General features: G+C 40.8%; 1 protein-coding gene across 1 annotated transcript in view; it reads right to left on the bottom strand.

Moving 5' to 3' along the window:
- Window positions 1-13,454: 13,454 nt before the first annotated feature.
- The window catches only part of LOC124261309 (cadherin-23-like), a 40,634-nt gene continuing 30,489 nt past the window's right edge, over window positions 13,455-23,599 (bottom strand). The window contains exons 19-24 of the mRNA XM_046695620.1: window positions 21,499-21,664; window positions 19,093-19,513; window positions 17,283-17,476; window positions 16,013-16,252; window positions 14,451-14,695; window positions 13,455-13,616 (exon numbers count right to left, since the gene is read on the bottom strand). Of these exons, the coding sequence (XP_046551576.1) occupies window positions 13,455-13,616; window positions 14,451-14,695; window positions 16,013-16,252; window positions 17,283-17,476; window positions 19,093-19,513; window positions 21,499-21,664 (1,428 nt within the window). The remainder of the gene's footprint in view (window positions 13,617-14,450; window positions 14,696-16,012; window positions 16,253-17,282; window positions 17,477-19,092; window positions 19,514-21,498; window positions 21,665-23,599) is intronic.

Raw genomic sequence — 23,599 nt, 5'->3', positions numbered from 1 at the left:
CCTCAACTCCTAAAAGCTTCATCTTGGATGACGAGGGAAACTCATTTACAGGTTCGATTTCAAAATCAAGTAAAGATGTTAAATGAGTGATTTACCCATGATGCCAAACTCAGAAGAATAGTACAGCAATCCAAGGACAAAGCAGTTACAAATGTAATCTGAAACAAAACACACGTTTTTAATTTATCTCATTATTTAAGGTGACTCAATCGCTTAGAATCATTCATTAGCGATGTGTAGTCTATTCAGGTAATGCGTGCTGAGTATGTATGACAAATAATACAGCAAACGGTTCATCACAATCCGATACCAGTGAAGATCCAGGTTAGAATTAGTCTTTGTTATTAACCCAGGCTTGTAGTGAAATTTGACTAACGGGATCGGGTGGTCAGACTCGCTGACTTAGTTGACACACCATGTCATCCGTAATTGCGTGAGGCGGTAACCATGCCCATTTGATCACTGGATCATGTTGTTGGACTCATGTTGTCTGGTCAGACTCAATTATTTAAAGACGCATAGCGGCGATTTTGCTGATGCGGCGTAAAACTAAACTTACTGACTTATCACTGCGGTGTTACCATGGGGCACTTGCTTCCCTTCCTGTGTATAAGTTGCTGGACTCAAATAATGCTTACACGTTTTGTTTAGTCTGGGACTGGTGGTTTGTCATCGTTGTAGTACAGATACAGCTGTGCTATCAAACGTTTTAGGCGTAAATACGACCTCTCCTACTCCTCTTAAATGGCTTTTGGACCCGTCTTTAGAAATCCATGCTTGTCATTAAGGGCGAATAACAGGATATTTTGGTCTGAAAACAAAGCATTTGGTTGAAAGTATGTCAGCTCATACTTTCTGTTGATCACGGGGTCGTCTGGTCCAGACCCGATTGTTACAGATCGCCGCCATATTGCTGGAATATTGCTGGAGTGCGGCGATAAACAATAAAACAAGCCTAATTATTGATTGCTTTTATGTGAATTAATATGGCAATACATTCCTGGGAAACGTGTTACCTGTACAAATACCGTCGCTTGACTTGTAAATCTTGGAAGACATCCTGACTGGTCCACGGCGCCAGGTCGAAAGTGTGATGCAACTGTCCACCTCAAAGTAAAGAATGGATGGTCGATTAAAAGTAAACCTGCGTCGTTTCATCAAGGTCCCTTTCCGAAACACCCATTTGAAATTAAACGCAGAAAACCATTATTCGCTCGAGCATTTTGAAAGAGAGAAGAAATGATGTACTGAATTGTATTTTCATATTAACTAAAGAGTACATATATTCTAGAAAGTTAGCAAACATTGTACCTTCTCTCGCTAGTCTGAAACCAAAATTGATTTACAATTACCACTTACACAAATTTAATGCATACTCTCACTGCAAATACGACAGTTTTGTTACATTTTGGTCGTCTTGCCACAATCTATTTACATAGATAATGACTTTGTAATTTGACTCCTATATAAAGCAACAAAAATGCTGACTTGTTAAATGTGCATGATATGCTGTACCCAGATCAAAAAGAAATAAAGTGATAAAAAAAAGATCACTATTTCTCGAACCTGGTCCACGCGACCATGTGGCTGTAGATATGAGCAATACACTATGGGCATGCGTACTGATATTCAGCAACGACGCACCCAAATTAAAGTCGTCACTGATGGTGACCTACCCGACTACTCTGATATTTTGGTGGGATTGCTTTGTCACAACCGATCCCCATTGAAATGCCACCATAACTGTTTAAACTTAGGCTTTCATAGAATTCCAAATGACTTAATCGCGAAGAGAGTCATATTTTACACTCAAAAATAACAACCAAAACCCTCGACAGTTCACTTGTAACGTTTGTAATCTTTATCAAAGCAACAAATATTTCAGATTTACCATCTGTTGAATTTTCTTTGACCGAAACTTTGTATATGCTTTGACTGAAAGTTGGTACATTGTCGTTGATATCGATGATGGTGATGTTGAGAGTGTTGCTAATGACGCGGTCTAAGTTGTCAGTGATGGCTATTGTGACGTCCTTGATGACGGTCAGTCCGTTACGCCCATCCCGATCAATCCGCTGTTTGACGGTCACTTCTCCAGTCCTGTAATCCATTTCCAGCACACCAGTACCGTTACCTGGGGCAGTAAAATAAGTGACAATAAAATACAGTTACCCTGGGACACAAGACGTCCAACCGATGTAGATAACTAATTCCCCAAAATGGGTACAATGTATAAAGGCCATTTCTGGTGTCCACAGCCGTGATATTGCTAAAAGCGGCGTAAAACCATACTCGCTCGCTCACATTGTGCGAATTGGTCCTCCGGGAGAAGAGCCTTTTGGCAAATCTGTACAGTTCACAGCGCTTTTTAAAACTTGACGCAAACGTACAATTCCAAGTCAATTTGAAACTCATTAACAGCAAGCAGTGGACCAATATGGGAACAGAGGGAGTTGTGCGCTGTCTCCACATTTGCCTTGAGATCTAACACTTGATATTTACCACTGAGCGTGTATTGCAGCGTGGAGCCACCGTCACTTTTCACTGTAAACATTCCTCCCAGCACCGTCCCAACGGGTGTCTCCTCGGCTATTGCAAACGTCTTGGCAAAGGATACAGATGCCTCATCGACGTTGACAGTGGTGACTTGCACCAGGTAGCTGTAGTCGACGTTGTATTTTCCATCGCTGGCTCTGACAAAGGGTACACCGTTTAAATATCAGGAAATAACTATACAAGTAAGCAAGCAAGGAAGCAAGCAAGCAAGCAAGCCAGCAAGGAAGCAAGCCAGCAAGCCAGCAAGAAAGCAAGCAAGCCAGCCAGCCAGCCAGCAAGCACTCAAGCCAGCAAGAAAGCAAGCAAGCCAGCCAGCAAGCAAGAAGGCAAGCAAGCAAACAACCTAACAAACACATAAACAACATAAGCAAACAAGAGGGGCGTACGTGCTGACCGAAGCTGTAGGCTTTGGACCTAGCCAAAACTAGTTCTTAGTTTCAAATTGAATCCATTATTTATCGACCAAAGTTTCTTCAATGCTATTAGCATATATAGGAAGCAGTCGAAGCATATTCTACTTTTGGTGAGATTATGTAATAGCTGTGTGGTCATCAGTGTTAACCACTGGGGCAAGTATTGAAACCAAGATCAAAATTAAACACGATGCTTATCTGCCGTGACGAGGTTCCAAACTAAACACCCATTGATATTGTAAAATTAGTTTCTGCTGAAGTCTCCCTGCTTGGAAAACATCTTTCGGATTTATCAATGCATATAATTACTTCTAAGTGTGTATCTTTGGTCCCCAATCCACAAATATGAAATATGGCATCATGAAATGACACACTAATACAATATAACGTTGGAGCTATATTTCTCGGAACAATTTCGATGATGTCTGTTTTTGTCCACATTCTGCAAACCAGAATCCGCTGTATCAGGTCGTACGGGATTCAAGCGCGATGTCACATCATTCCCGAGAGGCGAGATGTGACGTGTGAGTTCTACGGAATATTACCGTACGGTACTATTGAAGTTTTACGTTTATGCTATAGTTTTATAGTGCCCATTAACATTACGTCAGTCCAGATTAACGGTGGTGTTATTGGATGTTTGAAGCCCGGACATGTCAGTTGCATTAGATGGCATAAACATAAACATGACGTTCATCTCTTGGGAAACATATTAAATGAACTCAATGACTATCTATATATCAAACTTATCCTCAACCATCCAGTGACTAGATATCATTCCCAGGAGGACCGAGGGTGGTTATAGCTCTCATCACTTGGCAACACAAAATAAATATATCTTAGTCTTGCTACAACGGTACTCTCTTGCTTATAAATGTACTTCAGTTATGCTATTATATAATTAGTGACAGAAACTAAGTTAACCGGATGAACACAAAGTGAAAAAGTACTGTTTTCAATGCCAAAACAGACCTAATCCCACCCCCGACTATTTTTGAATATCCAAAATGAGACCATCACAAAGATGCGTGATGGATATTCATTACATCTACATATCAGCCATCGGCAACTAACCGTATGATCAGTGTTGGACATGATCCGGGGATATCCTTCACAGCCGTCTTCAAAACCAGCGTCGAATCCCTGAATTCAACGACATCGTCGCCTTCTATAATAGTGAGTGTGACGTCATCGCCATCGATGTCAGATGTGGGTATCACGAGAAGGTCGTCACCGACTGTTGCGTTCTCCAGCACACGAACAGCACGAACTGGTGATGTCACTTGTGGTGGGTTGTCATTGGAGTTGAGCACAAATACCTTGACCTTGCCCTTTATGACACGTGGGTCGTTACCCATGTCGGTAACGCTGACTGATAGCTCGTAGACGTTTTGACCGCCAGTTGCAGCGTCACTGTCAAGGTAACCAGAGACTCTCAACGCTCCGGTATTATCGTCCAAGGTAAATGTGCTGACTATCGATGATCCTGTAAGGATGATACGGATCAATAACCATTCAAAACATAAATATGTCATTATGGGAATGGCAGTTGTTGCAGCGTATTTCTTTGGTAATATAGTATTACAGTTGATCTGCTCGTGTTCATACCTTTATAACTTCTGTGAGTGAGTTAGTTTAGTTTAACGTTGCTTTTTAGCAATATTCCAGCAATATCGCCGCGAAGGATACCAGAAATGGGCTTTACACATTGAAGCCATGTTGGGAATCGAACCATGGTCTACGCTTTATCCACTAAGCCACCACACTGCCCCTCAGTACGTACGTACCACACGTATTCATAAATACGCTACAACTCCACTATCCCATCAACATGCTTTGTGTTCATGGTGTGCCTTTAATTAATGTGCCCTCATTCATCACAGGAACGTACACGGATGTATATTATATATGCTTCAAGAGAGCAAGACACTGTTTCTAATCACCATGAAAGCTCATATGCATGTAATATGGCATCCATGAATGAAGACATGCACATACCATAACCTCGATGAAGAATGATATGCACATTCTGTAACCTCCTTGAAGGATGATGTGCATATTCCATAACCTCCATAGAGTATTATATGCACATTCCATAACCTCCATAAAGGATTTGGTGCCCAAGACATCCACTTCATCAATGCAAGTATTCACATTTCATTACCTAAACAAACGTTAATGTACACAATTCATAGCCACCATGAAGGATGGTGTGCACATGACTTACAAATCATTAGGGCAACATTTTTATTTTCTGTGTTTCTCCTCGGCTTACCGACCCTTCTAATTTTATTCATGGTTTATGTTCAATGAATCTATTGCTAATGAAGAAACTTGTCCTACCGTTGTCAAAAAGTTGGTAAGCCAGTTGCCCGTCTTTGCCCTTGTCTGCGTCAGTAGCGGTCAACCTGATGACCTCGGTGCCGACAGTGACGTTCTCATACACGGTGATGTTGGGGAAGTAGCCCATAGCATCCACTGGTGTGGACCATTTGGGTGGGAATTCATTTACTGGTTGCACCTAGACGGAAAATGAACGCAAAATACAACATAGCGGTCTGGGCATAAGTCCTGTATTGCAAGGCTGAATTACAAAACATCTGTTGCATTAGCACAGAAACTATATGAGTAAATAGTAATGAGTGAGTGAGTTAGATATAAGCCGCAGCCAATAATGTTACAGCAATGCCAGCTATATGGCGGCGGTCTGTAAATAATCGAATCTGCACCAGACAATCCAGTGATCAACAGCATCAGCATCGATCTAAGCAATTGGGATACCATGACATCTTTCAACCAAGTCAGCGAGCCTGACCACTCGATCACGTTTGTCGCCTCTTACGACAAGCATGGGTTACTGAAGATCAATTCTAACCCGACTCTTAACGGGTCAATAAATAGTAAGTAGATATTAAGTAAATAATTTTGTTTAGGGAACATTTCAATTCTTCATTTTTCCTTTTCTTCATGATGGAAGTTTTCAAATGATTGCATATTTCGAAACTGCTTGTTAACAATATTGTTAAAAACAGTGAAACTTCGTGTTATGGTAAAAAGAATGGAAATTTATATGTTCTGAAAAGTAAAATGATAGGAGAGAAATATGTAATTTAAATCAATAAAACAATGCGATGTGTTATTGTATAAATAGTCAGTCCCCAGTTGCAGAAATATGTATTCAATAAAACTATTTTTCCTGCAGGTAAAAACTCATAATTAGTCATAGCTTTGTTACCAAACAGACAGACAAATTTTGTATGATTGCACAGTCGTGGGTATTTGTGGATGTACATATATAGTTTGATATACGATAATTTAACAGAGAAATGAGGGATGGTAACCCAAGAGTAAATAATTACAGCATGTTCATTGAACTTTCCATTTTAAAGATATGATAAACACATTTAGCAAAACTAATCAATAGTTGTACATTACTAGTTTGTAGCATGTTGACAAACTTTATCATACTTGGTCTGGCAATGACATGCTTTGGTAGATAACGATTCCTTATACATGTACTTAAATATTTTGGACAAATGAGCAAGTTATGGTATTCATCTTCAAGATCGTTCACACAAAATGGACACAGGCGATCGTGTAAAGGTGTTTTAGGTGTAGTCCATCTGCCCTTTTCAATCATCAGTGTATGTGAACTCAATCTGAACCGTATAAGAGCAATTCTATATTTCCTTTTACCAATATGTACTAGATACTTTTCAAAAATTATACAATCTTTAATTTGCAAATATAATCTAGTTTCACTCAAAGAATTTAAATCTTTCTTCCACATCTGAGAGTAAATATCATAAATACGCTGTTTAAATTCTGCTGTTCTCTTACCGCAACTACTACAACTGCCGTCCCAGTCATCGTGCCTCCTTCCGTCGTTATCGTCAGCGTGTAGGTATAGTCAATGTCGGAGAGGTTCTCGTAGTCGAGGCTGCTCCCATCCACTGACAGTTGACTGTCGGACAAGTTGAACAAGGATCCTGAATCTCCGTCGACGATGTTGAGTTGCAGAGAGTCATCAGAGGCGACGTCAGAGTCGGACACAGTGAGGTTTAGTATATTCACTGTAAATGGCATGATAATACAGACAGACAGACAGGTTTCGGTAATTTAGGCCCAAGGCCCATAATACATGCATTTGGCAAAAGTAAATACATACTGGGTAAAGCTGAGTATAGGTTAGTATTAATTAATGTTTTATTTATTTATTCCTTATACGGAGGACTAGTGAAAGATATTTACTCAATAATTTTAAAATATGGATATTGTCCGATGACAGTCGGATGAAGGTTTCCGTTGTCGGTGGTTGAGTCAAATGATTTTAAAAACAGTCAGATCTTTGTTGGGAATATTTTGGAGATAAGAATAAAATATGGAAATCATCTTCTATGTATAGTCCGTTTGAATTCTTTTGTGACCGATGAATTGCTCACTAACACAAAATCTATTACATGCAACAAATTCAAACTTTGCACAGTCACATGAAATCGACAGACCGACTCTGATGATTTGTCTCATAACTTTGGACACCCGAATAAAAAAGTTGGTTAACAAACAATCATTATTTTGTTGTCACTTTTCGCTACTTCTCACGAGGGAGGACCACTTGCTGGTAGAACAGCCAGGTAATAGCAAGCGTGTGCAGTGAAATTTCAATTTCACACGTACAACTCGCACACCTGGCTGTTCTTCCAGCAAGTGGTCCTCCCTCGTAAATACGACAAACCAATCAGAACGCGCGTAATGGTGGCGGTGCTTTGATTAAAATAATCCCGACTACTTAAATCGTTTATGGTATTATGTTATTGTTTTAAAAATCATGAAAAATATATATCGTCAGATTGAAATTACTATGAATGTAGCTAACAGAATTGTGCTGTCTAATGTGAAGTTTTGATAAGAATCATGCGATTGACTGTGAGAGATTCAAATACACGCACATGAGTTTGTTGACATAACGGTTCTCATGGGTCCAACAGAGTGTATTTCTGGCGATCTTGTGAGCTTGTTGTTGTGATTGTACGTGCGCTTCCCACAGTTTTAGGAAATGTAATTATAAATCGCTACGAGTTTCAAAACAATAATATTATATCTGTATGTAACTAATCAACTTCAATATTTAACATTGGGCATATATTTCACATCTCTTGGAATATTTTTGTCTGACATATTTCGGCCATTCATATATTTGTCAGCAAATTCATTCAAAATTCCACTTGGGGTATGACAGCAAGGTTACATGAATGTTCAGTTTGGGAAATATTTTTGTGTTTCTGCTTCGGGATTTAATGTAGCTGGGTTTTTTAAGAAATTTTGTTTGCATATTCAATAAAACAAGTCGCATTTGTCATTATTAAACCCTTTACTGAAATATAATTGGGAACAATAAGGTGGACATCTGGTAATAATTACGTCAGAATATGTCTTTAGCAAACATGTTTTTCTCCTTCTTTTATTTGTATCAACGAGGTTTAATTCATTAAAATAAATAAACAAAAACAGCAATATCATGTATGAGTACTTCGGTGATATTAAGTACCATTGGAATCAAACAGGAATAGAGTTATCGTTCCTGTTTGAAGTAGTTTTGATGTTCATGCGTCAATATGAAATCCTTCCAGAGGGGCACGATTCGCTATTCGGCTTGTCCCGGAATAACACGAGTGGGTCACGAATGCACTTTTGAAACAACGTCGCTGATTGCACAGCTAAATCTGATTGCAACCAATCACGAATCCTGAACACTCGCACCATGAAAGGGCCGTATTAGAACAGAGGTTGGTAGGAAGATATGACTAGTTACCTCTGTGGGAAAAGGATATCATACAGGCCAAAATAGTGTCGAAAATGTGTGAAATTGTTCCTTTAATGTTTTCAATTATTCCATGACCCGCAAAATTTATTCTCATACGATTTCAAGTATACATATATATCAAAATACGTCTGACGTAAATGATTATTCCTATCAATAGCTGAGTAATACATATTAATCAAATTATATTAATTAAAATGGATTGAAGGAAACCATTAATTTTTTTTGAGTGAATGAGTCAAACAAATCCTTCCCCCGCCCCTTCCCCCTTTTTCCCCACATGAAAATAGATCCATTGGATTATTAACTGGGAAGGAACAACGGCGACCACATTCAGGAAGTAGTCCAACTTTATAGGGTCGCAAATATACGAAAACTGGGAAGTGTTTACATCAACTGAAAATGAGTACTTATAGAGTATTCATACATGCATGTAATGTCTAGATGACCTCCATTCGATACATTAAACATAATGTTCTTACCAAAAGAAGAATTTTCATTAACTGTGGAATAGTAATATATCTGCGAGAAGACCGGTGGATTGTCGTCAATGTCAAGTATTGTCACATTGAAGTATTGAGTAGTTGTGGCTCCGGACGAGTCAGTGACTGTGATGGACAGGTTGGTCAGTTGGGTGACCCCTGCGGTGCCATCACGGTCAATCCGATTTGCAATCCGTAGCTGATTCGTTGATGGATCAAAGCTGAAATATTTACTGTCGTTGCCTGGGGAGAAATAGTTCTGCAATTAGTATGCAATCAAAGAATACTTGATGTCTATCAATTCAATGTCGAGTATTTGCTAACCGTGTCTTCAACCGGGGTTCGAATCTTCAAACAGTTGAGAAGTACATATTATTCACAATATATCAATTACAAACGGAAGGACTAAAACCACTGACTGGTTTGCTCGAGTGATTGAAAAGTCAAACGTCAAACATTGACATCTGGCATGATATAACCAATCACCCACTTCAATATTTTGATGGCTTGAATTAAGGAGAAACGTAATTGTGCTTTCTTTCTCGAAACTTCTTTCCAAGACATTTACCACCTGTTTAGGTTATAATCGAGTCATATGCGATAAATTACACATGCATACACTGACGTAACAATGACGTCACTTAACAATACAGTGACGTCATCAAGCAATGAATTGTGTCATAAGTAGTTTTGCAGCAACAACAATATTACAAACACCGGTTTGTATTAAACAAGTCCAAATACTATCGCCTTTGCTGCATTATAACTGATGATTCATAAAATGGTGTTTTCCCAATCATGTTTGTGAATGCCATTTTGACAAACCTTGCAAGCTGTAGGTGAAGTTGTCGTTCTGGTCCCTATCCGAGACAGTAAAGATAACCCCCCAGTGTTGTGTTGACAGCCAGCTCTTCCTGGATGGTGACTGGCTCTATGATGGTCAGGACTGGAGCCTCGTCAATGACGTCAGTAACATACACCGTCATCGTCACGTTGGTGTTGAACACACCATCATCGGCACTGGAATATTTAGTTAATACTCCTTGAGATTAGTATTTTTCTTAAGTATTTTTACAACAACATAAAATTTTCGGGGCAGCTGAAGTACACTGATGTGGTATGAAGGGAATAAATCTCGAGTGAGTAAACGTGTGATGCGGTGAGTGAGTGAGTGAGGTGTGCCAAACCGGTGTAGTGTGAAAGCCCAAAACAGACGTTTGGGTGCTAGACGTTTTCCTCTTTGGTTAAATCAACGACTACGCCTATGGTGTTCACAAAAAAGATGGGATTTGAATCAAATGACGTGAGTGAGTGAGTTTAGTTTTACGCCGCACTCAGCAATATTCCAGCTATATGGGGGCGATCAAATGACGTGACTTTAATAAAGGGACGCATCTCTACACAGATACTTAAACGGTTTATGCACAGGCGCTCCCACTCTGTCTGGAAGTTAGTACATAATTATAAGCTATTGTCTGCATTACGTTGAACAGTATGCTGACAATAACACTCTGAATGACGTTGTATCTTCGAACAGATATTTGCTAAACTCTTTCAGAAGGCTGCGTTGAACGGGCCGAGGTTGTACTTACTTTAATATAACATTATACATCGTTCTTTCTTCGTAATTGAAACTTTGGAGCACCCGTAGGCTTCCATTAGCGACTTGGAAGAAAGCAGTATCGCCACCAATAGTAGAAAACGTCACATCATCACCGTCAATGTCTGTCCCGGATGTAAAGTTTAAGATGGCGTCACCCACTGCCATATCTTCGGGGACGGTGACGATACGATTGAGTGAATCAAGTGTTGGTGGGTTATCATTAACGTTAAGAAGTAAGATGGTCACATTCTTCTCAACAGAACGCGCAGGTTCACCACCATCCGTGGCCTGGATAGTCACAGTGTAGTATTCAACGCCACCTGTTTCTTTGTCACGGTCAAGGTTATCTGACACGCGCAGTTCACCGGATATGGCGTCAATAGAAAATGGGGAATTATCACTCATCCCTTTATCTGCAACAGAAATAGTTAAGTCCAACTACGTGAGGTTCCTGAAGAGCAAACTATTGTTAATGAGTTGTGGTTTACGGTTTGTAGCACATATGCGTCTTGGCCACGGTCTTCACGCATTTTATCCATGGTTGGAATCGTTACAACTACATCTTGATCACAAGTATACCCCACCTCATCCTGCATATCTACACAACGATACATATTTACAGGCATGACTGCCCCAAACAATTGCTCTAAGAGAAGAGACTGTGTTCAAGAAATATTGTTGTTTTACTGTTTTTTTGCTCCTGGTAAGATATAGAAACATCTTCATTCAAAAGATATTCAAGAATATGACAATTCAAATAGTTTTGATTTAGTTCTTTGTTAAGAACAGTTGCTCGCAAATATGATATTATTTTCCCTTTTAGGTATATTTGTAGCGGCCATAACATTTCCGAGTCCCGTGCTGGGATTCGAACCACGGACCTTCTGATCAGAAGTCGGACGCCTTGTCCACATGACCAAAGAGGTTAACCCCGTCAGCAAGCTGACAAGGTAAGGATGTCATCTGTGGGATGACTCCACGCCCTGCTACAAACTCCCCGTCAACAGAAGGCACGTCCCGAGCCGCATAGTTGGGTACTGAGACTTATTTTACTCAAATTTGATATGAACGTGCTCAGCCCCACGTTGGGCGCCAATGTAGCGGCCATTTCCGAGTCCCGTGCTGGGGTTCGAACCACGACCTTCTGATCAGAAGTCGGACGCCTTGTCCACATGACCAAAGAGGTTAACCCCAAGCTAGTTTACCAGTGAATTGATTAAACAGTGCAAGTGTTAGTGTTAACACATGCTAGTTTGGTAATAATAAATGTTTTATACCTAAGTTTAAAATAATGAAGTTTAACACATTAAAATGACATTTATTTACACACTGTTACATATTCAGCAACATACGTTTTTTTATGTTCCGAATTTTCCCTCTGTATTGTTGGCACACGCCTTTTGTGACCTGACACAACTAACTAACGTATGCCGCTAGGAAGTACTAATTGCAAGCAGATCGCATCATGACGTACGTACCTGAGGCTGTATATCGAATGCTGTACGTTATAACGCCGTCTTTGCCTGCATCCTCATCAATTGCAGCGATCGACATCACAAGCGTTCCTCTTGTTGCATTTTCAAACACACTGATTTGTGATAGAGTCGCATTCTGAGGGTTTGTACCCGTTTTAAGTCCATTCGTTGGTGTCTCCGTTTTCATCGTTGATGTCTCAATGACGTTACTGACGTTCCCAAGCCCCGGTGTTGTCGCTAATTGTGTTGTGACTTCCGCAGATCCAGACGTAGTCGTGTTCATTGTTGTCGTAGGATTCTCCGGTACTGAGGTCGTCGCAGTCGTCATTGTCGTTCCAGGAGTAGTCACCGCACTGTTTTTCCATTTAGGAGCGTATTCATTGACTGGCAGTACCTGCGGAAGTAGACACGAAACTGTTACTTCTTGAATTGGTATGTGCTGTAAAATGCATCTGTTCTTATTGTACACATTTCATTATGTCATAAGCAGATAATAATAATAAGAAATACCCTGAATGTAAAAATCTTAAGTATCTAATATACTCATGCCAATAATGGTTGTCACCCCCTTCAATTTTTTTAATTGGAGAGGGGGTGTGGGGTGGGTGTGTGAGGTGTGTATGGGGTTGGGGTGGGAGGGGGTGACAACCATTATTGGCATGAGTATATATTGAACATCGAATGACATTCTAAATGCAGGGGCAACGTGTATTAGTATATCACCATGGTCACATTTTACTGCAGACGTATATATACAGCTTTGCACAAAATATAAGCATAATATTCAACATTTTGAAAAATAGTTTTAGTTCGTTACAACCGTAGTTCGTTACACGCATTTCGACTAAAATGTAAGCAAGTGAGCGGGACCAAAAACACAGTTCGTTACATCTGTTATAATCATGTTCGTTATAAAGCTTAGAAGCATGCTCTTGGCGCTACATAAGTACCTTAAAATAAAAACATTATATATACAAAGCAAGAAAACTACAATGAATAGGTGCATAATACATAAACAATAAAGGCTATTGAGGATAATATTTAGCAAAGAGGTAGGTTTTGAGATTTGATTTAAAAGAGTCAAGAGATTCAGAGTGTTTGAGGTCAAAGGGGATAGAGTTCCACAAGACGGGAAGTGTAGGAGAAAGTTCTGTATCCAAAGGTTTTAAGTTTGTAGTTCGGCACTGTCAGAAGGTTTTGCTGCTGTGAGCGAAATTCGCGCGATGGACTGTAGGGGTTGATCAGATCTGCAATGTAGGGTGGAGCCTGGCCGTGAAGGGACTTGTATGTGAGGCAGAGTGTCTTGAATTGAATCCTGGCTCTCACAGGTAACCAGTGGAGCTGCTTTAGAACTGGGGTAATGTGACTGTGTTTGGAAGTACGGCAGACGATGCGGGCGGCTGTATTTTGGACTTTTTGTAGTCTGTCAAGTAGAGTGTCAGGGAGGCCAATATAGAGACTGCTACAATAATCTAGTCTGCTGAGAATTAGAGCACGGACAAGGGAATGAGCAGATTCTGTGGTAATTAGAGGACGTATACTGCCAGTCGCTCTAAGATGAGAGTACTGTGCATAATTATAAAACAGAATGTACAGAGTTGTTTTAGAACACTTATTTGTTCACAGTTAAACGTTTCTTCAAATTTTAACGCAATGTCTCTTCTTTAACACAGTAGTTTCGGATATATATTTCTAATGACGTTTCCAGAGGAAAGGGCAGAGAAAAATGTAATGCTATTCGTCGCCAAAATCGAACATGCCGCAGAGTTCAACACTTATTCAGACAAGTAGCTCAACTGTAACCAAATACACTCCAGTTTGACTGATGTCGTGGAGCATACAGACGTCTGCAATATTTGATAAAGAGGATGAACACTTTTTAGGGACAGAAAATTTCTTTATTGCAATATATGCGACGTTTCGGTTCAAATCCTAACACCGTTATCAAGCAAATGAAATATTTGATTCGTTGCGACACTTTTATCATTAACATCAGGAATATCTTGTCTGCAAAATCCGCACCGCAACCCTAGATTCGTTGAGTCAACATTTTCTCCAATGACAACAGAAGAACTCTACTGTTGGACTATCGACACTGACCTCTACGATGACCACCGTGGCTGCAGTCTTGGGGTTGGCACCACCAGAAGCAGCTGTAGCCTTCAGGGTGAGGATGTACTTGTAGTCCTGGTCCTGGAGACTCTCGTAGTCCACGGTGCCCGACACCGCCAGCTCCAGCCCGAGGACACTGAACACGTTGCCAGCGTCTCCGGACACGATCGAGATATTGAACTGACCGTTCACCCCGGGGTCCGAGTCGGAGCAGTTCAGTTGTAGCAGTGTTACTTGAACAGCCAACCAGTTAGACTTAGGTGCTCGTAACGGTTTGACACATAGGAATATATATGCCACAAATAAAGTTAAAGAACCTAACATGACATATTACGTATAATGGAACATGTCTACATTCGGTCAACAATTTGGTGTTGTATATTATATGTGTTGGTGTGTGGCGCTCCCATTGTTTATCCAATTTCCTGTAGTAGAAATAGAGTTTAGTTCATCATTGTAGTTCAACATCATCAGCAGTGAGCCAGGATACTTCTGTTACTACTGACTGTCAACTGTAAGTGTCCCGGCAGCCATAACTTCACCAAAACCATGACTATACCTACACTGTGACGGTAACGACGGTGGGCGGGACAATGATCAACGACAGTCGCGGCAGTGGTTGTAATCCGACTGTAAAGCCTGATTGCAGGAAACGGGCATAAAACTGAACTATCTTGTTCAAAACATGCGTAACATTCACATGCACGCGTTTGAATGAGCATGCTGTAAGGGTTAATTGTCATCTACAGGAAGGTAACCGTGAAGGTCCGGGTTAGAATATTGGCCTTCAGTAACCAAGGCGACTAACGGGATCGGGTGGTCAGGCTCGCTGACTTGGTTGACACATGTCATCGGTTCCCAATTGCGCAGATCGATGCTCTTGTTATTGATCACTGGATTGTCTGGTCCTGACTCGATTATTTACAGACCGCTGCCATATAGCTGGAATATTGCTGAGTGTGGCGTAAAACTAAACTCACTCACTCACTCACTCCACAGGAAGGCCTTATATGACGACAGTGGACGGCCCGTGCCTCTCTGTAAAACCTGAATGACTGGGCAGCCCAACATACAAGGCAGTGTAATCATAGTGGATTTACGATTTATGTTAATGGCAATAAGATCCTGGTTCGATGAAGATCAAAGTGCATGAGTGAGTGAGTATGGTTTTACGCCGCTTTTAGCAATATTCCAGCAATATCACGGCGGGGGACACCAGAAATGGGCTTCACACATTGTGCCCATGTGGGGATTCGAACCCGGGTCTTCGGCGTGACGAGCGAACGCTTTAACCACTAGGCTACCCCACCGCCCCCAAAGTGCATGAGGTGATCATAGGCGTATATAACTTAAACCTACCAAAGTTTGTCTCGATCCAAACGACCAAAATAACTTGACATTTTAACATATTATAACGGAGGTAAATTAGATAGTTGTTTTATGTAATGCACATACAAATAGTTAAATTGCTTTACATGGTGATATATTTCAGACACACGTATACACTTCGGTCAGTACTTTTCAGAAACACTTTCTGGAACTACCATTACCATTAGACGTGTTCTCTGTGACGATGGTCTTATACAACGTGGAGGAAAATGTGGGGAAGTTGTCGTCCACGTCCATGATGGTCAAGTTGAGTTGCTGTGACGCGTTGAGTCCGGATTGGTCCACGACGGTAAGGGTCAGCTGGTCAAGGTAGGGGTAGGTCAAGGACTCGAGGTCAAGTCGGCCACGCACCTGGAACTCCCCTGTGGTGTTGTCCACACTCAGGTAGGAACTGTGGTTACCTGATCATAAATACATGCATGTTCACTGTTAATCATGATAAAGGAAACAAATATCAGTGCAAACATGTAATGAGGATTTCAGGACCATCAAACATGTAATGAGTTATTTGTAGTTCAATAGGTAAGTTATTACGGGGTTTAACGTCGCGGTCATGATTATTTTTTCTCATTTCGCAAAAAGCATGTAATTGTGCGCACTTGTGTACTTGTATGAACGTGGCTGCTTGCACTAGTACTGTTATCCGGGTTAGAATAATTTGTCTTCAGAAACCCATGTTTGTCGACTAACGGGATGGGTTAATACATGTCATCGTATCCCAACTGCGTAAATCGATGCTCATACGGTTGATCACTGGATTGTCTGGTCCAGACTCGATTATTTACAGACCGCCATCACATAGGTGGAACAATGCTGCGTGTGGCGCTAGTCCTTTTACAGGGATTAATTTGCAAGCCCACAGGGGAAGCAAGGCAACAGTATCAGCATAGACACTCCACAGGGACATTGTTTGATTCTGGTTCTTGTTGTATACCCTTAATGGGTATGAGTGAGTGAGTGAGTTTAGTTTTACGCCGCTTTTAGCAATATTCCAGCAATATCACGGCGGGGGACATCAGAAATTGGCTTCACACATTGTACCCACGTGGGGAATCGAACCCGGGTCTTCGGCGTGACGAGCGAACGCTTTAACCACTAGGCTACCCCACCGCCCTTAATGGGTATGACCGTAAAGCAACAAGTACTGTTTCTTCGTCCTTAGGTATGATGCTTCCGAGGGTCTTATATTTCGTGTAAAGATCAAACACAACTAAATGGATTAAAAAATATATTCACATCGGACAATTGCTCTTAATGTTATTAGGTATCGGAGTCTGATCCAGACAATCCAGTGTTTGACATCATGAGCATTGATGGGATACGTTGAGTATCCCAGGTCGCAGTGACCACCCGCTCGTTGCTTCTCTTCCGATGACCAAAAATAACCCAGATCTTCTCGGGTTCTGTGTGATGAGAATTATGACCACTTACCTGACAACGAATACTTCAGCGCATCTCCTTTGTCCTGATCGGTGACTCGGACTACCCCGCCGATTACTGTGCCAACCGGAAGTTCTTCAACGACAAGTACAGGAGCCAGTGTCTCTATATTGGGCGGTTCATCTATGACGTCTGTCACGTTAAGGACGAGTGTCTCATTGACGCTGTAAACGCCATCACGCATGCTGAAGAGAGACGTATTCAAGACAGTTGTGAGAAATTAAACATGGCAATAATTTCAAACACGTCAACTTTCTATATACTTACATTATATTTTATGAAATACATTTATCCGAGACACAAGCTTACGACATAAAAACATACATGTACAATGTATGTCATACACCCATAATAATAACCCCATAATGTTGGGAATAGTGCATTTTGACCGGTCCCCGTAAAAGATAAATATCGGTGTAATTATACCAGACATGTCATGAAATGGCACAGAGGCGTTGTTGTTACCGACGTTACCGTCTTAGTTATTCTACATAACTCATGAACTTGTTTTGCCAAATGAGTATGTCAAAAAGGAGTTTACAGGTTGTCTGTTTCCGTTCACACTGCAATGGAAAACATGTATCACTTCGCTCGATAGATACATAAGAGTTGATAAGGTTTCTGATCAATTTGATATACGTTTTGATGCATTTATTTCTGAAATGGGAAACAGTAATGTGAAAATGATATATAGAATTCATGACTCTTGTTTTTAATATAGGAAATGTCCCTCGTCCTCGCCACGTTAATCGGTATTTGCTTCGCCAAAAGCACGACAAATACAGATAAACTTAAACTTGGATGATACACCCCATGTTAAAACAACCACTCGTGATGGATCCTCTCTATACACTACCAGGCAAAGTATAGTACACACTTGAAAATGTGACCAACATATTACAGACGTTATCACAAAGGTACCAGGATGAAACCGGTCGTACACTGCTCACTTAATCTCCAGGTGTTGTTCATTGTGTATCGGTGTTCCAGGTGTATAACCTTGTTTATTACACACGTGATCTGAATATCTTTATGAGATAATTATGGTTATTTGAAACAGGTGTAGTTGAAAGTTATTCAACTAGTGTTGTGCAAACAAACTAGGTTATTCAACGATAGTGACGTCATAATGCCGAACTTTCCGTTTTAAAGTAACATTATAACTCCATTCAAGCATTTCTTTACAAAATGTCAACCAAACCAAAAATCTGGTTTGTGGATACTTAAAATTTCCTGGGGATTAGTATTATTTTTCAACTGATTGTTTATTTTCATCTGTAAAGTAGTCGTGACAGAGATGTCTCCCTTTTCGTTCTGTTAACATACGTAAATCGATCACAAAACACGTGGATGTTGATTTCGCTCGTGAATAAATTAAAGCGTTTAAAATCTCTCGTTGGAATATTTTCCATATTCAAAACCCACTCGTTTTGTAATCTCTATATATGTGGATAATCAGTAAAGGGCCTTAGTGTGCTATTGTTAGACTTGTGCTATATTTAGGCAAAGTTCTGGAAGGTACTTGAGATTGCGTATTTAAATCGAATAAAGGGACTTAATGTCCGCCTGTCATTCTGAATACAATGTCTGGAAGCACTCAGAAAAAGGTCATCATACTATTGTTGCAACACACATGAACAGAAAGCTCTGATCACAATCTTGTGGTTGTGGAAATGATTTTAAAGCTTTCATTTAAAGACGTAAAGATGCACACTTACGATTTCGTGGCATCTCGTTGTTGTCAGCCAAAAGCAGATGTGATGTTAACGTTTCCGTATTATAAATCCAGCATGTAACTTACCTTATAGAAAGCATGTAACACTCCTGTCTTTCGTGGTCCACAGCCTGCTTCAGTCTCAGCGCACTTTCATTAACGTAGAAATAGTCAACGTCCCCTTCGATCAATGTAATAGTGACGTTATCCATATCTGCGTCATATCCGGTGATATTTGTGATGACGTCATCAATTCCTGCGTTCTCGGGGACAGTTATCCGTCGTGCGAAATCAACAAACGTCGGGGGGTTGTCGTTTATATTTGTGATAAATATTGTGAAGTTAGTGGTATCATTCATTGCCTCCTGTCCCTGGTCAGTGGCCATAAGCTCCAGATAGTAAAACCGCGAACCTCCTGTTGCAGCATCCCCATCGAGAGGCTTGGCGGTCTGTATTGCTCCGGTTATTGGATGAATAGTGAAAGCATCTTCAGCAGGCATCCCCGTGTCTTAGGATTGGAAATATACAGATATTTCTAAGTAAACAAAAATCTACCGCAAATCAAGTTAATCGTTCAGTGAAAAACCCTCGATTTCGAGGAATTACACATTATTTGTTTCGAGATAACCATAATGATTTTATATACACTAAATTACGTTATAAAGAACATGCTTATAACGATCTAACGGATATGACGAACTTTTTTGGGTCCCGGTCATTTGTTGCTTATTTTACCTGAAATGCCTGTAACGAACTACGGTTATAACGAACTAAAACTGGCGGTACCTTTGAGTTCGTTATAACTGGGGTTTACTGCATTAGCGCAGTAGTGCAGTGGTAAGGCGTCTGCCTATCACGCTGAAGGCCCGGGTTCAACTCCGGTGGAGGCACCTCGGGTCCCGAGGTGGGCACATTTGCGTAGTTTCCTTGGACGAGACACTTAGATCATCATTGTCTCAGTTTACCCAGCTGTAAAATGGGTACCCGTGAGGATGTGCTGGCAATGTGAGTGTTAAGTTCATTGTGCCTAACAGGCAGCATGGCTGTCTGATCCCCAAGGAGTTGAAAAAGTATCGGAAAGTACGATAGTGTCCTATGACCGGGGATAGTGGTGTACGTAGCTCCGTGATATGAGCGCTATATAAGCGGACTATTACTATTATTATTACATTATTTCAGGAGGCGAGGAAGTCCGTAAGTAGCTTTTTTTCATTCCCATAATTATTTTTCTGGCAAATTTTGTAAAATATGGTTTTCCCGAATACGAGAAAGGTTTCATTCAGTCTCGTTTTACTTGAAACGATGTCATATGAAACCGCCTGGAGCTTCATGAAAAATGGCGAAGTCATTTTTCAATTATTTTCGACAGTGCGTTGATGTGACATCACCATGTGTGCGTCTTATCTCAAACATTGAACACAATAGGATACTTGACGTGAAATAGACAATGTGAACAAATATATAATTAAATGAGAATACACGAAAACAGTAGCACGTATTGTGTAACCTTTCCGATATGGGTAGTAATTCCTCATATGGGGCGGCGGGGTAGCCTAGTGGTTAAAGCGTTCGTTCGTCATGCCGAAGACCCGGGTTCGATTCCGCACATGAGTACAATTTGTAAAGCATATTTTTAGTGTCCCCCGCCGTGATATTGCTGGAATATTGCTAAAAGCGGCGTAAAACCAACTCACTCATATTTTACATAATATAGCTAAAAAACAATTCCTGTACTTAATAACTGAATTGTAAAATAGAGAACTGCGATCTTGGGGATTTTATCAAAAGCAGGTAGGATACATATTTCACTGATATTTTGATGCTTTGTGAAGGCTTCACGGGTGGCTTTCCAGTCACCATTGAACACATCATAAACACTGAACAAAAAAGTTACGCCGACGGCCCGGATTCGGTTCCCTACATGGGTACCATGTGTGAAGCCCATTTCTGGTGTCCCCCGCCGTGGTGTTGCTGAAATATTGCTAAATGCGGCGTAAAACTAAACTCACTCACTCAAATAAGTCAAAGGTGGGACTCGCACAAAATGCGTGCAAGGAGTTCGGTGGACGGGCACGCTGTCAGTTTTCACGACCTTGTGTCAGTACTTGACGTAATTGTGAAACACGTCACGATCACACCGTGGTTGTGGGTTCACGATGATGGATGGATGGATGCAGTCTGTGGGTGGGACATGTGTCCCACCACACTGAACAATAGTTTTTGCTGTCTAGCATTTGTGTCGGATTTACATGGCGGAAGAAATGGATTTATGCAACGGATCCCCTCATTGGTGGGAGTGAGTGAATGTGGTTTTACGCCGTTTTCGGCAATATTCCAGCAATATCAAGCCCAGCGGTAATAATTCGACTTCCCAAATCGTTCCCGAGAATTTGGCATGAAGAGAGAATACTTTCACCACTGGCCTATTCCAATTTTCCTTTTTTTGAGAATCAGCAGATATTCTGTTAACCACGGCACTTCTAAAAAACACACCGTCTGTTATGTTGGTGATGTTGTAGATGAGGTCGCCATCAGGTCCCGCGTCCATGTCGGTGGCTGTCAAGTAGGCCAAGATAGTTCCAACCTCCTCATCCTCGCTGACGGTAAGCGATGGAGATGAGATGTTCCACCCAGGAGCGAACTCGTTGATGCCAACAATCTGAAACACCATTATATCTTACACAGAAATACATGTCATCAGCGACATCATTGGTTTGACAACAGAGCGAACTGTTATGTCGTGTTCAGTTGTGAAGCTGTTTTTCATGTATTGAATTTCTCTTTATTTCATAGTTAACTAGGCGGTGGGATAGCCAAGTGATCAAAGTGTATGGTCGTCAACGAAAGAACCAGATCGATTCGCCACATGAATCCGATTCATCATCATGTGGCTGAACAATTGCTGAATCATCACTAATTTCTATGCAGAGAAGTCCATACCCATGGCGACAATGCCGGTTACACGTAGGAATGTATGACATAAAATATGTGATATTGTGGTCGATATGGATTTGTCATAAAAGAAAACACACACATTAAGAAAGATTTATTACAATCTAAAAGAAATCTTTCTTTATGTGTGTTGTTTTCTTTTATGACAAATCCATATTGACCACATTTTTTGCCCTAAATCTTTTGGACCCGTGAAGGTCCGGGTTAGGTTGAATCTTCAGTAGCCCATGCTTGTCGTAATCTTCAGTAATCGATGCTCATGCCGTTGATCACTGGATTGTCTGGTCCACACTCGATTATTTACAGACCACCGCCATATAGCTGGAATATTGCTGAGTGCGGCGTAAACCTAACTCACTCACTCACTCACTCCCTAAATCTTTGGTTTGACCTCTTGGTAGAGAGGATGAGCGTAACCTATACAGCTGTAGCTACAATGACAGAGAGCACAGATTATACCAGCGTTGAGAATGGAGCTGGGTCTTCAGTGTGATGAGAGTACTCTTTAACCACTTATAGACCCCGCCATACCTATGTGAATTTGATGAATGTGTGACTGTAGTTATCGAAGCGGTTTTACATAAAATCAACTCTTTCTCGCCATTGCTAGTAAGGGTGTAACGATGCATCGAGCTATCGATGGATTGCAATTGTTGAATCTCCGATAGCAATTAATCGACGGTAGAAACGAAAAACTATCGATGCATCGATAGTATGTTTTACTATCGATAGTTTAGTAGTTGACTTCCGTTGATAAATCCGCAGCGCAAAATACAGGAAGTTCCAGATTCGTTCACTTTGATTTAGAGTTATCCGCCCCTGCTACCTCTTAAACAAACTTGATCTGAAGTTGAAGTTCCTTGTCAGTTATCAAAAGAGACTGAGACTACTTCAGCTTGTTAGTATTTCTTATAAACTATACATTCATTTGGGAAATGACTTCATATGAGACAATTCAAGGAGAGAAAAAACACTACTGCAGTAGTATTGCAATGGTTGGTCGCAATAGACTATCGCTATCGCAATAGTAACTTGCAATAGACTATCGCAATAGTTGTTTCTCCCTCAATAGTCACCCCTACTTGCTAGAAATGTCCGTAAAATGGCACATTTCAATGTCAAGCTATTTTACCAGCACCCAATCGAATTTAAGGATATTTTGTAACTTTTTCTCAAACAAGCAATGTATTGTATTGATCTTTGATCCGGCGACAATACTTCGGCAACAATTGAACATAGCATTAGTTACCATTAATACCGCTACATACAATTTGATGTTACATGACACCATAATACGACTAACCCGTGAAGGGCCGGGTTAGAATGAGCCTTCAGTAACCCATGCTTGTCGTAAGAGGCGACTAACGGGACATCGTTGACACATGACATCGGTCCCAATTGCACAGATCGATGCTCATGCTGTTGATCACTGGATTGTCTGGTCCAGACTCGATTATTTACAGACCGCCGCCATGTAGCTGGAATATTGCTGAGTGCGGCGTAAAACTATACCCACTCACTCATAAAACGTCTATACATTAAAGTCTAATGGGATCGGGTGGTCAGGCTCGCTGACATGGTTGACACATGACATCGGTTCCCAATTGCGCAGATCGATGGTCATGCTGTTGATCACTGGATT

This window comes from Haliotis rubra, unplaced genomic scaffold, assembly GCF_003918875.1.
Source record: "Haliotis rubra isolate DU_JTF1 unplaced genomic scaffold, ASM391887v1 Scf1192, whole genome shotgun sequence".
In the NCBI taxonomy this organism is placed as follows: domain Eukaryota; kingdom Metazoa; phylum Mollusca; class Gastropoda; order Lepetellida; family Haliotidae; genus Haliotis; species Haliotis rubra.
Note: the sequence above shows the minus strand (reverse complement) of the source record. Positions and strands in the feature narration are given on the sequence as shown.